Raw genomic sequence first — 15,553 nt, 5'->3', positions numbered from 1 at the left:
GAAAGCTGTTGAGTAAATAACATGCCAAGATGTAAAATGCAAGACAAGCTCATGACATAAAACCCTAGGGCAACATTTGTAAAAACAGCAAGTCCAACCCACTTCTGAGCATCAGAAAGCTTTTTAGTGCTGCTCTGTGCTGTCTCAGGGGCATGACAGCAGTCGCAGTGATATTATCACTAAGTTACATTTAGCAACTTTCCCCTTCCTTCCTTCCCAGTATCTACCAGTTGCAATGCAGTCAGTGACAATTCTGCCTTTGGGGGCATTAGTCCTGAGTAGGAGAGAGAGACAAACGTCAAGCAAATCTTGTTTTATACATTCTTCTCAACAGATCATTTGAGAAACTCAAATTAAGATTTCACACAAACTCAGCTTCTCTACTGCCCCCAGAGAGCTTAATTCTCTTAGAAGATTTTACTATTGTCTTGAAAGGACTTTGGATCAGGCCCAAAACAGCCATAGCAGGGCTCTGTGGAATATTTTTGAAAGTTAATTGCGGTACATGCATGCAAGTAAGGTGAGTGACAGTCACACCCAAACTCCTGCTCTATAGCTACCGCTGTTAGCAGCCTCACAATGAGTCCGAGGGGTATACATCATTTTAAACCACTTCTCCAAGGGTGAGAATCATTAGACATGGAAAAGAGAGGACAGCGTGCTGATTTGACATAATCATCTCAGCAGCTGCCTGCTCTGTGAATGGTGTTGAATCTCAGGGATGTTGCTGGCAGTTGCCAAAATGATAACTGCAAGGGAGACGAGGAAGGGAAGCACAAATTAAAACACTTGGGAATCATTCTGTCTCAGGTCTGTAATAGTCTGCATTCATTTTAGCTTGGGGGTGTTTTATTGAAACCCCCTCTCTCCCCCCTCCCCCAGTAATTACCGTGTTGTCAATCCACAGCGTGTGAAAGTGCTTCAATTTCAAACCCATCCTATACTAAATTGTTCACATCTATGCCAGTCAGACTCTCCTACATAAAGCCCATAGAAAACATTGCTTTCACATTTTGTATCAGAAAGAACGAGGGCTGGTTTTTTCTTTGAACGTTCTGAGTACAACAGTTCCACAAGTACCCCATAAACTCATTTCTGATATGGCAATTCTTCTAGAGGGCCAGTTAAAACCAGTAGTCCCTCAATTAGATTCCGAGTTAGATTTTAGAAAAACAGGAGTAGCAATTCCTTGCTGAGATTAGAAGGGACTTTTTAATCCTATCTTTCATGATACCACATTAGGGTAATCCTCCCCACTCCCTACATAACGTCGCCATAGACTGTTTTACAGTGAAGTTCCTCCCAGCATAACAAAATGTCTTCAGTGTCCCCTCCGATCCAAATGATGTTTCTGCTTGCTGATTTCCCTCTGGGATCTAAATTTGCAGAGCCAGGACTTCTATATGTCCTTACTCCCTGCTTATTCAGAAAGGCTCTGTTGAAACTACATGCATCTGTGCAGAGCTCATGCTTTCAGTGCTCTTGGCTCTGCAGGCAGGGCACAACTCAAAGACACCACGGCGGCTGTGGCTGCAGTCATTAGTCACCTTCAGACTAGACCCCTAGTGAGTGACAAGGCAGAACTGTGAGTGGAGAGCTTGTCTCTATCTCCATCGGCCAGATAAGTACAGCAGGAGGAACTGTGTTAATGCCCATACTTCCCCACAGAACTGCTATCACCTTGCACACCAAAGGCACAGTGTCCTGAAGATGCAAGGAAAATATTTCTGCCTGATTTGCCTCACTTTTATGCTGCCAGGAAGGGAGTCAGCTGTGTATTAGGTTTTTACTTGGTCTGCACAAGAAATGCTACAAATACAATTGGTGTAAAGCAGCTAATTGCTGGATATTAGGTGCAGTGAGCTGAACTCACCTAAATCAGTCTTCTAGTTAGGAAAATCTCCGTATCCTGTTTCCAGTCTCCTGGGGATGTCTGCTTCTCCCTGCAGGTCTTCTTTAACTTGCTGCTTATCTTTCTCACCATGTTTACGTTGCTTTGAGTTATCAAGCCTAGGGAAGGGAACAGAGGCAGCAGGTTACACGGAGAGGCAATTTACAAGGTACAAGCAAAGCAAAGAAGAGATAAAAAACAACTAACCCACAGATCAGGTAGGTGTGAGAGACGTGCAAATGCATAATGTCTATCATAGCTCTCATTGTTTTCAAATCCATGAGATCATTAAGACATTTCTAAGTCCCCTGAGTCCATGACATGCAAGCCCAGGATATAATAAGCAGGGCTGAATTAATTGCACAATACATTGATGAACAAAATGAAGTAAAGTGCTTTTATTGTACAAGGGGAAATGAATGCTTTGCATTAAATAGCAGTCACATCAATCCAAATTATGGCTCACACTGCATAAATGATAATGAGACTCCCTGTGTCACTCAGAACAAGTGAGAATGCTGAATGGAGTAAAGACACCCACAAACTGCTGCATCTGAACAGTGTAAGTGCTGCATCTGAAGTATAAGTGCTTATACTTAAACTGGGCTGCTGCTTAACAGTGGAATTTGTCATTAGAACAAACCATATTCCCTTGCTAGACACTTCTCCTGGTAGAAGGGCATCTCTATTGCAGCTTGTACCCAAACACTGAGACAGCAATATGGATATTCAATTCTCTCTTTATCCTTTATCCTTTTTTTTGTTTGTTTGTTTTGTTTTGTTTTGTTTTTTTCCCCAGATGTCAAATCTTTTTTTTTTGCCATTTAGGGTAAAATCCAGTCCTCAACATCACTGGGACAATTAGCACTGATCCCATTTGATACCAGTACTTCTGTGAATAGAGGCAGGGCTTCCCTGCAGGACACAGAAATGTAAATGAAGTCACAGCTGATGTGGCAATAGATGAGTTATATTTCAATCTTTCATCTCGTAAAGTGTCACAATAAGAGATTTCTGGGAGGGACTTCTGTGGCTTATTTTTACTAATGTTTTGAGCTGAGTCTTTTTTTTTCTACTGCTTTTTCTGTTTAGCATTTTAGAGATTATGTGATTTTAGCATTTAATATTCTGCCTTGGGAGATCTTCAAATGTGCTGTATACTAGCAGTCAACAGGACTCAGGATGCAGTGAAGGACAGGTCAGACAGGGCTTGTTTTTGGCTTGTGTGAATGTTTGAGTATAGATTCAACACTGCATGAATCTGGTACATAACCTTGCACTGCACTGCTTGAACTGGAAATGGTAGTGAAGGGTGACTCATAACATTTCCACATTCAGCTTCTGCAATGAACTTCTGACTCCTCGCTCATTCCTGAGAGGCCCCATCTTTTCTGTAAGAGTAAATTACAATTGACCAAGTAAAATGTCTTGTTCTTACACTGCAGACAGGTAAAACATACACTGGGCAAGGAAAGGAGGGTTTGAGAGGTGTCAAACTTACTTCTTCCTTACTTCTTGGTTCTCTTAGCTCATTGCCATCCCTGGAGAGAAGACTGCTATTATGAACAGGGCAGGAGAAAAAAAAAAAAAAAAAAAGGTATAGCTATACCACAGGGGCTTGTGTTGGTCACTTACTTACCAGCTCTAAAATTGGAAAAGCTTTCTTTCAGAACAAGGCACGGAAAGCTCCTGATTTCACCAGGCTTTGGCACAGAGATCAGTCATCTTGTTCTAGGGAAAAATCTAGGGCCAAAGGAACCAGCTAAATACCTGCCAGCTGTCCTAGCTACGTGGCTAGAGACTCCAGCACTCGACCACAAAGACTGACCCGAACATGACACGGTTATTGTGTGACACAGCCGAGTACAACCAGCATGCTGCAATTTTTTATTGGTGTCCATTAAGGGCATCTTTGGCACTGCTCACTCCTTTTTTGTCACAGCACTGGTGGGCACACAAAAGCTTTCTCTTTCCCCAGGACACTTCTAAGTCCTAAACACGCATTATTAGCCTTTAGACTCTGTTGGACCAGATGATCTCAGAGCCCTTTTCCAACCTAAATGATTCTGTGACTCCATACAGCCCAAATACGCTGTCAAACCTTCCCTCAGCGGTGCTATTTATGTAACCAGCAGGAAGAACTGTTTGGCTGGATGTTAGGAGCCAACAAACACACATCTAGATAGTGGTGGCTTTCGATCTCGGTGTTCAATACATGCCAGGTGTACCCTCCAAAATCCCCGTTCGTGTGACAGAGGGCGCGGTGCGGGGCAGGGCCCAGGCCTCCACCTCCCTCCAGACCCTACAAAGGAGCTCTATGGCCGGGGCTTTCCCTACTTTCCCTATAGCGGAGGGGCCATAAGGGTGGTGGGGCCGGGTACAGGGCGGCCCCGGGGGCTGAGGCGAGGCCGCGTCCCCGCTCCTCCCGCCCCGCCGCCCTCCTCTGGGCGGCCCCGGGCCCGGCCCCACAGGGAGGCGGCCCCGCCGCCGGGAGTCCCGGGGCGGGCGGGCCGCGGCCATGGAGCTGCCTGCCGTCAGCCTCAAGGTACGGGGGAGCGGGGCAGAGCCGCTGCCGGGCTCCCCGGGGCGGAGGAGGCCGAAGGGAGGAGGAGGAGGAGGCCGGGGGTGAGGAGGCTCCTGCTGGGGTAACCAGTGGGGGGAGCCCGGGGAGCGGGCGCTCGGCGCCGCCGCCCTCTGGCGAGGCAGCAGCCCTGAGCCTGGTGGGTTGTGGAGGGCTTTGAGGAGGAAAAAAGGGGATTTCTGAGCCTTCTTCCTCACGCGGGTCAACGCTGCAAAAGCTCTCGGTCACCCAGGCCGGCAGGCGATGACTCCGAGTTGTCTCTTCAGGGCAGCTGCTGGAGTGGCCGAGGAGTGGGTTGGGGCAGCTGCCTGCTAGCTCGTGTCCCTAAAACTTGTGTGTCCCTAAAACTTGTGTCCCCCTGAAGGTTTCTAGATGAGCTGACCAGGACTAATCCAGGATAAACACTAGAGCCTGAGGAGGCGAAGTTTCTGCTTGTCAGGCAAAATGCCTTAGGAAGGCGATCCCATTTGTTTTGAGGTTATCAGCACATAGATGATAGGAGTTGCTTTTCTGGTTTTGGGTGGGGAGGACTTGAATGGGAGTAATCTTAAAATTTCCTTAGATATTTGTAGACAGAAATGGGAAATCAGGGACTTCTCACGGTTGCATTAAATTTTAACTTTAGGAAGAAGCACATCTTTGCAGAGAAGCTGTAGGAGGCAAAAATCACTTGTTTGCTTTTGACATTGCTGTTTGATATTGAAGGCTTCTCTGATACGAGGCAAATGAAATTTTCCTCTATTTTCCCTCCTTTTATCACGTGTTTAGATCCCTGAGACTTCCAGGCACACGTGTCCCTTTTCCCAGCTTCCCTATTTTGTGTTTCTTGCCTGGTATGGCAGGTTTCAGGAGCCTTCTTTGGTTAAAACTTTGCCTGAGGAATGAAAGCATCACGGATCACGTCAGGCTTTGGCTGCTATTGATTCACAAAGCCGTGAGAGGTGAGAGCCTTGGAGCAGGCTGCCTGCAGGTGGGCAGGACAGCGTTCTCTCGGCTGCTGTTAGGAATTCAGCTTCATAGAGGAAGGCTTTCAGGCGAATGTGCTAAATGAAAGCCGAGAGTTCATACAATCATCTTTCCCCCTCTTAATAGCTCACAGAGAGAAATGACTTCCCTTTTTAGAGGCGAATAAGCAAACGGATTTTTTAAGGCCTGTCATGTGGATTACATCGCATTCTGGAAAGGGGCTGATATTTTGCATTGACAAATTTCAACTACAGTGCGATTCCCAGAGCACTAGAAGATTAAAAGGTCTTGTGTGCTGCTCTGGTTTTTAACTTTTTTTCCCCTGTGCTAAAGCAGTGAAAAATTACATCTAATTAAAAAAAACTCTGCCAGTGAAATGCATGTTCCACCATGGGAGGCAGAAAACAGACGTAGTTCCTGAATGAATGAGTCACCATGACAACATAGCTAAAACGTTGCCTCTCTCTGGTTTTGGGCAACCATTCCCTAATCTCTTCCTGGGTAAGAGTGACCTTCACCTGGACAAACTATTTTCAGCATTAAGAAGTAGTTTTGTCAAATCTGCTGGTACTGCTCTGGGGCTGAAGGTCTGCAGCACAGTGAGTTAATAATTGTACCTGCATCTTTGTACTGTGCCTGAGTTATGGCTGCTTCTCTGAAACACATCACAAAGGTGGGAAAGGTTCTTCTTTGGAAAGGGACTGGGAATAACACATGCTGCTGCTATTCGTTGACATTAACTGCATACAGTTTCTATGAGATTAAAAAGATGAGCCTCATGAAAGAAAAGAGCTCCAAGAAAACTGCGTGACTGAGTTGTGTTTGTGCCAGAACACAGCAATGCTTTAGCTTTGAGGTCCCTCTCTAAGCTACTTGCAGATGGGGAATACACCCATGGAACAGCATCTACTGGCTCAGCTCTAGTATCAGTGCTTATTTTGTCAGTGAATGTTTGACACCTACGATTATTGCAGTAACTGTTCTGAACCTTGACATACCAAGTTTGATCAAGCTTGTCCGATGTCCTACAATGCATGTGCCTGAAAATGTACGTTTTCATTTCAGGCGTTTTTACATGCTAGGCCACAGAATTGTAAAATGATTTTGATTAGGAGAAACCTCTGTATGTCACCTAGTTCAACCTCCTGCTCAAAGCAAAGCTAATTTCAAAAGTAGATCAAATATGTCTGCTCAAAATTCAGCTGGCTTGTACAACCATCTAAGGATATCTGTTCACTGCTTAACCACTCATAATTACTCTGTAATAGTGGTCACTCAGATCTATATTTGGGGTAGTATATCCTCAGATGAATATAAATCAGAGTAGATGAGATCACTCTTGAAAAGAAAGTTAGATACTGCAAGAAAATCTGGAGCCATGGTGTCTTAATTTAGGCAAAATTCAACCTCGTGCTAGGTTCTGTGCTGAAGCCTGTTTAAAGGAACGAGTTCCTGTTCCCAAGAGTTTCCTATCTAATGAGACCCAGAATCTTTTTATACTTGGCAATTAGTTCTATCACATGCTGGGGTTTGCAGAAGAGCCTGAACTTCCTCTCAGCTCGCCCTGATGGTATGCTTTGAAACACATGATCATCATCATCTTGCCCCGAAGAGACAGGCACAAAGTTTCTACCCCTCATATTTTACTGCCCTCAACACTAGTTCAGCTCTTAGGAGTTCTTTCTCTAAAGAAATAATGTATGCCCTTCTTAGGCATGGATAGATTTCCTTGAACACATGGAAATAAAGTAAATTTTTGTCTTATCAGGAGACTGCCTGCAAATTACTTAATCTCCTGTAGTGACAGTAGCCTTAAATCCCTTTCATTAAGGCTACATTTTCTATGTTAAAGCAAACCTAGACCATCAGCAAATTCCATAGTGCCCTGAAGAACTGTCAGATAACTCAGGCTAATAGCTAGGAGGGGATGTTACGTTTATCTTTATGCAGTCCCCCACGCTATCATCCCTCATTTACCTGACTCTGTGCTGGTGACTGAGCATGCTTCGTAATTTAATAACTGCAATATTGATCTAGACAGCTTAAAAAAAAAAAAATGCATTAATTATGTTAACTGGTGAGCCTTGAGGGGTCTTGCGGGTATGTAACATGCAATTAAATACTACCTAATTAAGAATTTCCCTGATGTTGTGATAGTCTCTTGAGTAAATGCTATTTGCATGTCTCCATTCTTACCCAGGAACATGTTGTATTTTACTGATTAGCAGTTTCTGCCTGGTCTCTGTGGTACAATTCGGGAGGAGGGGAAGTAGCAGGAGGTGGTGAAGTATTTTGTAGGCTTTCATGAGCAATTAAAAAAATATATCGTTATTAAAAATCTGTTTAAGCAGCGTTTGAAGTTACGACAAGTCTGTGCTTCTCAGGGTGAACGCACAGCAGATATGCTGGGGTACTGCGGCGAAGCGAGAGCTCTGTCTTATCATCAGACATCTACAGTGTGATATCTGAGCAGAACAGTACAAGCCACAGCAGATGCATCGCTCCTCTTGATTTCCTGGCTCTGCTTCACTTGTCACAGCTTTGTTGGTTATTAATCCACTTTAAGCAACTAGTTCTGTGTGGAGTTAGAGCAGGGGTAGAGGTTTTGGGCCAATAAATGTAGCAGGATGTCAGGAGAACTTAAATATATATTTTTTTAGTGTCTTAATTCTTCTCTCTGCATACAGCTTTCCCATGTGAAGCAAGTCATTTAGCCCTTCTCTACTTATTTCCCAGTTGTGTGTGTATATATGGAGGGGGGCAGGCATGTTTCAGAGTAGTTTTGGTGGTTTATGTTGTTTGTTTGTTTGTTTTACCAAAGTCAGCATAAATGCCAATTGGAGCCTTTCTCACAAACAGGAAAATGGAAGAATGCCTGCTTCCCGTGGATCCTCTGATACGTAACAGAGTTGGGTCCTGGCTTCAGCCTTTCCCCCGTGAAGCTGCTAACAGTCCCTGCCTGCCATATTACCATTTCCATACATGCTTAGAGAGCAGACATATAGGAGCCATCTCCCATTGTCAATCATGGTTGAAATTGGCCTGTGGGTTCAAAAGCAAGCAAACACATGGATATATCTATAGAAAAGAGTGAAGCGGTATATTTTTGTTCCCATTTGCTGTTTTAATAAGTGTGTAGAGTATATCTCCTTGGTTACGGAAATGTCAAGTGCTCGTGAAGAGAATCCTTGCATGACTTCTTGCAGGGAAATGCTTTCTTTTTGGATTTGTTGCCTTGAGCAGCACAAGGATCAGGATCATTACAGCCACCTGAAAAAGTACAGAATCTCTGATAGCATGATCTTAGTGCTGCTTAGGGCATTGCCAGAATTTGGGTCCTGGTGGCTTCGCTGGGGATGAAAAGAGCTGCGTGCTATGGCAGGATCAGGTCCTTTGGCTCCTAGAAGATACCTTTGAGTCTGTTAATATTGCAGCAAGGTTAAGCCACTGTTCTTAACATGCTGGAAAGAGGTAAAAGGAGGATTTCCAGAGGACTACAACAAAATTGCTGGAAGCTTCAATCTTGACTATCCCTGGACATCTTGGATGCCAAACTGGCCATGTACAAACTGCTAGCACAGTGTGAATGAGATGGCCTGCTTTCTGTACGAACTCTTGTGGAGTTCCAAAATCAATAATGCATTTAGGACAGACTAAGTCGGCCTGAATCAACTGTCAACAGAGATGACAACAGTAATGAATGACTATAGTGTAGCACCACAGGAAATACTCATTAACAGAAGCAGAGAAAAATGGTTTTGTCTTCACTGTCCCAGTCGCTAAGCCAGCTTTCTGCAGTGGTTCATGGGTCCAGGGCACTCTTGGTGACAAGACAGTGTAATTTCACATCAATCTTCCCCCAGTTTTCCCAACTTGCTGACCTGTCTTCCTCTCTGTTTTTCCACAGGCCATCATTCTGGTACACTGGCTGCTTACAGTGTGGTGAGTACCTGACCTGGGTGAGAACAGGGTATTCCTTCCAAGTAGGTACAGGATGTTTTGGGGGAATCAGCACTCCCCATTTATGCCTTGTACAAGATCCTAAGCCCAAGTGTTTATATGGGAGGGATAAATTCAAACACTATTGCAGGCTTATTGTGAATTTGGGCTGTTTTTTTGTCTTGTTTGGCAGGGGATGCATGAATTACTTGTTTCCAGCCTCCTATGCCTGGGGAAATTTCAGTATCCTTGCAGTGGGGATCTGGGCTGTTGTGCAGCGAGATTCTCTTGATGCCATCATGATGGTGAGTGTGAGAGTATTTGCCTCGACCCAGCTGCTTAGGGAGAGGGTGGAGGGCAGCAACAGCTCCTTTGAATCAGTGATGATCTTCAGCTGTTCCCAATATAGCAGTCAACAAGTCAAACTAACTTTTTTCCCCCCACCCCAAGAGAGCCTGGATTTTACTTAAGCACTATAAACTGTGGTGAGAAGCACTCAGTATCTGTTATTTTGCTTCTCAGGGGTAAGGAATATATAATTCTTATTTTTTACCTGCTGTTGTGATTTTTTTAATGCCAGAAGAGGGCTCAGTGCTTAGTACGCTTGAGTTAGAGGGGCTTTATAAATCCCTTCTCTGATCATTGAAGAGATTGGCAAGCAAAAATGAACAGCCCTGGAACATATCATGAGAAGGTGTGTAACGGATGTGAAGAAAATGCATGACACATGAGATTGTACGCTTTAGGAATCTGTTTACCTGGGATCAGTGTCAAGGGTTAGAAATGTGTGATACTGGGGTGAAGACATGATTGTGTGAATGCAGATTTTCCAGCAAATAGACCTTGTAACTCACTGTTACTCCTAGTGTTTAATCTCCTGTTCAGCTTATGTCCTGTTCTCTCTTTACTTCCAGTTCCTGACTGGCCTGCTGCTCACAGTCCTGACAGACATCATTCACGTCTCTGTCTTCTACCCTTCAAATGATTCTTTGACTGATGTGAAGCGGTTCAGTATAGGCATGGCGATCTTCAGCCTCCTCCTTAAACCTGCGTCCTGCTATTTTGTGTATCAGATGTACCGGGAGCGTGGAGGAGAGTACACCTTCAACATAGGTAGGATGCTTCTTCTGCCTCCACATCCTCTGGTGTTAGAGAAGGCTGCTTTCTACTCTGTACCCTTCAGCCTGAGCCTTGTGCAGCTGGATTCTGTCCCCCTTTCCAGGGAGGCAGATGGTCCTTCTCTTTCTCGTGTCTGTGTTCCTCTTTTGTGGTCCTGCCATGTCTTAGTCCTTAAATTTATGTTCTTCCTCTTCCCTTGCAGACCTGGAGTCCTCGTCTGACAGCAATTTTGCCCATTATGGTATTGACACAACTGCTGTCACACTTACTCAGTGTAACTCGGGTTTTTCCGCTGTTCCACCTCCTGCATTTGTGTGGGCTTGTTGGAAGACTTTGGGTGTCCTTCCCTCTTTGTCAACCTTTTATTTTCCTTCTGTGGGGAAAGTAAAGGCAGCATCCTGTATAGCTGGATTAGGCCTATGAGGGAAAGAGGCTGGATTTTCTATCTCTGCGTATGTGGGTCTCATCTCCTAGCTATCTTGAATAGTTTGGACTCCTGTTTCTTCACCTGGTAAATGGGACTGATGTTCACCTCATGCAACTTTGCCTGGAGGCACTTGTTTTTCTCCTGGTTGTAGTTGCTAGTGATAATGTGGCATCCTTGCCCAAGAGAAGGGCTGTGGCTGGATGTTCTCAGCTTCTTTGCCAAGCATGCCTGGTGCTAGTTCATAGTGGGACAGCTGCCAGGGATTGTTTGCTGCATGGGAGTACACCCTTGGTAAAACCAGCAGCTTGGCACAGTTAGCTTTTTTTTTCCTTCCTGAGGCTGTGCAGGACAAAGGATAGTGTAACTGACATTGCAGTGGTTGAAAACTGTCACTTACTTTCTTTGCTAGCACCAAAGCAATATCAGGCTTCCTGTGAAGGTGAATACTTGCACTGCCACTGAAGGAAAATGGTGGTTTCAGGGTGTTATGTGCTATTTGCATCTCTGATAGTGGAATGTGGATGTCTTCTCCATCAGCTGCTTGTGCAAATGCCAGGCAGATTTGTCTTGGCCATGTCAGAAGGCCTGTGTGACAACTGTGGTATCCTGATGTGGGCTGTGTTTGCACCAAGTTATGAGCTGCTGACTGCTCATAACTGGGATTTAATGTCTTTATCCCACAGGAAGTATAGGTATCGTTAAGGATTGACTGATTTTTTTCCACCCTTTGCTTAGAACTTGAGAGTATTCTCCCTTTTTACCACACTATTCCAACACAGACATGCTGTCAAAGAGTCTTTTCCTAGGCATAGGTTGGAATTCAGTCACTCTGCAGCTTCATATCTTCTGAACTGTCTTTCTCACAATGCTCAGTATGAACTCTGTGCTGTTTTCTGTTAAATGTGGCTGACAAACTCTCTCATTTTCTTAATATCTGGCATTTTCCTCTTAAACTTAACTGTGCTGTGTTTTTTCTGGTCCTCTCTCATTTTCTTTTGAAACAGAATTTCTTTTTCAGCTTGGCAGCATCCTTGCTGCATAGAACGAGCCTCTTGTGGTTTGAGACCCACCTTTGATTCGGGTAGATTTCTAGCCATGGCAGATGCCTGGCCTATAGAGAGCTGTCCAAGCACATTTTCAGTATCTTTACTATTCAGGGGATAAACAGGGAAAGATATGTGATTTTTGTACTAGTCTTGTACCATGGACAAATTGTTCATAGTGCAACTGGGAGCACTGCTGGATTCAAATTTAGTGCCATGGTGTGGCACACTTGAGACATAGCTGGGTTGTTGGAAGAGTGGTTCACAAATGAATCATGCACTTAAGTCCATGCTGTCAGCTAGCCATGCTTCCTGCTGCTTCTGTTTGTTGCAAGATCCATTGATTTTACCATAAACTCATCTCATAAACTTGATCTTGCTGAAATATGCTATTACAGCAGCCTGCTATGCTGCTATGTATTATTGCAAGTTTTGCTTTCTAAACAGCCCCATGGCTAAAAGTGCTTCTTGGGGGATGAAGGGACATGTTCAAATACACCTCAGCTAATTTGCTTTTGTTGCAAGGATGTTTTCTTACCTCCTGCCTGTATACTGAAGGTCACGGAACAGGTACTGGGGAGCTGGTAGAGTAGCCAACGTGGTATGCTCCTGAGCTTTTTGTTTCTTCTAGAGGATTCAATTTTTGTGCTTTTTAATTTTTTTTTTCAAGCTTGTTCTCTTCCCTTTCTGTTCAGGTCTCACCCGTGCAGGCCAGGATCGCAGCACCTATGAGCCAATTGATCCACAGGATGCCTCTCCGCAGTGGCCTGACCCAAGCAAGGCAGCCCCACATCCATACTGAGGTCCTCATCTGCAACAGAACGGACACCTCCCTCACCCAGTCCAGCCTTACACTACTCCCATGTCTGTTCTGATGGCACAAGACCTGCTACTGAGCAAATAAGAGAGGATGTGATTATGCTTTTCTTTTGCCTCCCTGAAGGTTAGGCAGAGGGGTTCCTGGAGTAAGTCCAGAAGATCTCTAATAACATGTTAAGCACTGGGTCTTTGTAATTCCTGTACATTTTCCTTTCCTCTCTCCCTCATCTCCCTCATACGCAAGTGGATGAACCTACTACGTTCTTCCTGGTTTTGTACTGGGCATCCTCTCTACTGTAAGTAAGGGAACCACTCCAGTACTCCTGGACAAACTATCTTTAACAGGCTTACGGACTACTTTTAACACAGTTCTGCCTGCTTTCATGCTGATTAATTTCCAGGAAACATCTGGGAGTTCCTGGGGGCTGTTTTTGATGTTTTTAATTAAGATTTATGACCATAACTCCCTGTGCTAGCTGTGGTTTTGCATACAGCTGGGATTGGTATAAAATGCTCTTGCTGGACCACAGAGTATTCACTGATGCTTTTACGCAAGTTGAATGTCCTTTGGGATACTTACCATGACTGTTAAATGTTGATTATTGATGTTCTGTGCCTTGAAATGTCCTTCTGCCTTCAGCTGCCTGTCTTAACAGAACTTGAAATGTTACATTTTTCTAAGAAAGTTATAAAAATGAACGCAGACTTTGTGTCAGAAAAATTACGCTGGTCACCTCTGTCTTATTTGAAAATGTATGTATTCCTAACGATTTGGGACTGTAGCCAGGCAGTCTGGGAGTGCCATTATGGGGCAAGATCTACAGGGCTTCGATGGCGTTTGTGTAAGCTTTACACAGACACGTGGTGGGTACTGCAAGGGGATGTGTGTGTAGGTGATGAAGGTAGGCTAGTAAAAGGACTGAGAAAAGGAAGAGGTGGGTTTGTGTAGCTCTACACGGCAGCGAACGCTAGAATGTGTCAAACTATGAATACTTATCTTACGCACAGCAAACCTGCCCTGGTATGACTTTCAGGGTAAAATACTTAACAAGTGTTCAACAGGTTTGTTTAGGAGAAAAGATTGTGAGCCTTAGCAGAATGAAAATACTGGTGCTGGGAAGATCTGTGTTTTTTCTGAAGCAAGTTCACATTCAAAGCATACATCTGTTATTTGACAATTGCATTTCTCTTCCAAGACCTGCTGCTGTGTTGACTCTTCAGTGACCAAAAGCCCTGTTAACTTTGCTTTATCCTCTAGAAACATGTCTTTTCTATTCTTAAGAATGAGCATTTTTTTCTCATTTCATTCCTTTAAACATCAGCAGATGCTTCATTCCTTGTATTACACAAGCATCACAGTGAACTGCTGCTGTACCTGGACCATCATCACTTATGCTTGGACTGAGCACGTGGTAAATGCCATAAAACTGCAGTAGTCTGGGTTAGTCTCCTGAGATGTGTTGTGGATTCACTTTGCAGGCTGCCATGTAACAAAGCACTGGACTAGGAATCGGTAGGCAGAATTTTCTAGGTTTTATAGAACTGCCTGTTCAGCTACTGTTTTTCAATTCTTCAAAACTGTACAGTGAAAGTATGGATCCCTGAATACATGTTTAAACACTCAGAGGGTAAGCAGTTTTTCCTTCCCTAGACCAGTGGACCACAGACAAAATAGCTGCTTTAAATGCAAAGCTTTTTGAGTATTTGCATGAACATACGGTTACACCTAATGAGGCCTTTCCAAGCCTTTCCAAGCCATTCTCCAGTGGAAGGAAAAAAAATCTATCAGTACCCATGTAGCTGACCTGCTGTGTGCATTCCTGTGGAGAATTTAGATCTGGGGAGCTCAGAAGACCAAAACAAGGCAGGGTTATTAATATGCTTACTGTCAATCGGGGATGCCAATTTGGGGTGTTAAATCAGCGAGATGACAGTAAAAACCATGCCCTTCTCCTGGCTTCTGAGGCAGAGCGTGGTTGTTGGTTAAAATAAGCACCAGCATGCTCTCAGATCGATGCCTGATGTCGGAGGGCATGTGGGGCCTCACCCAGCCTGTCGTGTTGCTGCACAGCCTGGCCTCACTGCAGGGCTCCTCTCAGTGGGGTCTCCTCAGCCAAACGTGCAGCAGGTGCGATGCTCTGTTCTGTTTTCTTGTTTTTCTCGCTGATTCTCCAGTGCTGATGTGCCCTGGTGTGTGTATTTTTGGGGGGTGTTCAGCGTTTCCCGCCTGCAGTGCTGCTGACAGGAGCCAGGGGCCTGGTGGGTGGCAAGGGGGAAGCTGTGTCCCCTCTGCTGAGGTGCTGAGCTGGGTCGTGGTGAGGGCTCAGCTTTAATTAGCCATGGGCGAGAGCTGCTTTCCATCTGCAGCCCTGGGGACAGGCGGCGTTGCTAATCGGAGGGGATAAGCTGCTTACAGTGGCCCAGCTGGAGTGAGTGAGCTCACCGCTGGGGTTTGGGCAGTAAGGGGGAGGCAAAGCAGCGGGTTTGCCCCAGCACCCTGAGGAGCAGACACAAAGAGGCGGCTGTCCTGCCCCCAAGGTCCTGGTGAGGCTGAGCAGCATGTCCAGCAGCGGCTGTCCGAGTGAGTAAGTGCCTGGGAGGAGAGGTTTGTGTCAGCACCCACGGACTGCTGTGGGCCCTTGTGGGATGCTGAGCACCCCAGTGATGGGGCCTGTGCCTTCTCCAGGCCTCTGAGCAGCTCCCCCAGGTGGGTCCCCGCTCCCTGGTGCAGCTCCTGGGATGCTGGTTCCTGCTGGCTGCATGGGAAG

At 45.1% G+C, this 15,553-nt stretch overlaps 1 protein-coding gene across 1 annotated transcript; it reads left to right on the top strand.

Annotated features, from left to right (window-relative positions):
* The first annotated feature begins 4,379 nt into the window (after positions 1–4,379).
* Positions 4,380–14,281, top strand: AGTRAP (angiotensin II receptor associated protein). The gene is made up of 5 exons (XM_032201445.1): positions 4,380–4,436; positions 9,346–9,380; positions 9,571–9,682; positions 10,292–10,490; positions 12,662–14,281. Exons 1-5 carry the CDS (start codon positions 4,410–4,412, stop codon positions 12,766–12,768), a joined length of 480 nt encoding a protein of 159 aa, XP_032057336.1. The 5' UTR covers positions 4,380–4,409; the 3' UTR covers positions 12,769–14,281.
* Positions 14,282–15,553: the final 1,272 nt, after the last annotated feature.

Source organism: Aythya fuligula, chromosome 21 (assembly GCF_009819795.1).
Source record: "Aythya fuligula isolate bAytFul2 chromosome 21, bAytFul2.pri, whole genome shotgun sequence".
In the NCBI taxonomy this organism is placed as follows: Eukaryota; Metazoa; Chordata; class Aves; order Anseriformes; family Anatidae; genus Aythya; species Aythya fuligula.
This window is presented reverse-complemented; position numbering and strand designations above follow the sequence as displayed.

Excerpts from the sequence above, each read along its gene's own strand:
- AGTRAP (XM_032201445.1), top strand. The coding sequence starts at position 4,410 with ATGGAGCTGCCTGCCGTCAGCCTCAAG. Across the intron at positions 9,381-9,570 it reads CACTGGCTGCTTACAGTGTG|GGGATGCATGAATTACTTGT; the intron begins GTGAGTACCTGA and ends CTTGTTTGGCAG. Across the intron at positions 10,491-12,661 it reads AGAGTACACCTTCAACATAG|GTCTCACCCGTGCAGGCCAG; the intron begins GTAGGATGCTTC and ends CTTTCTGTTCAG.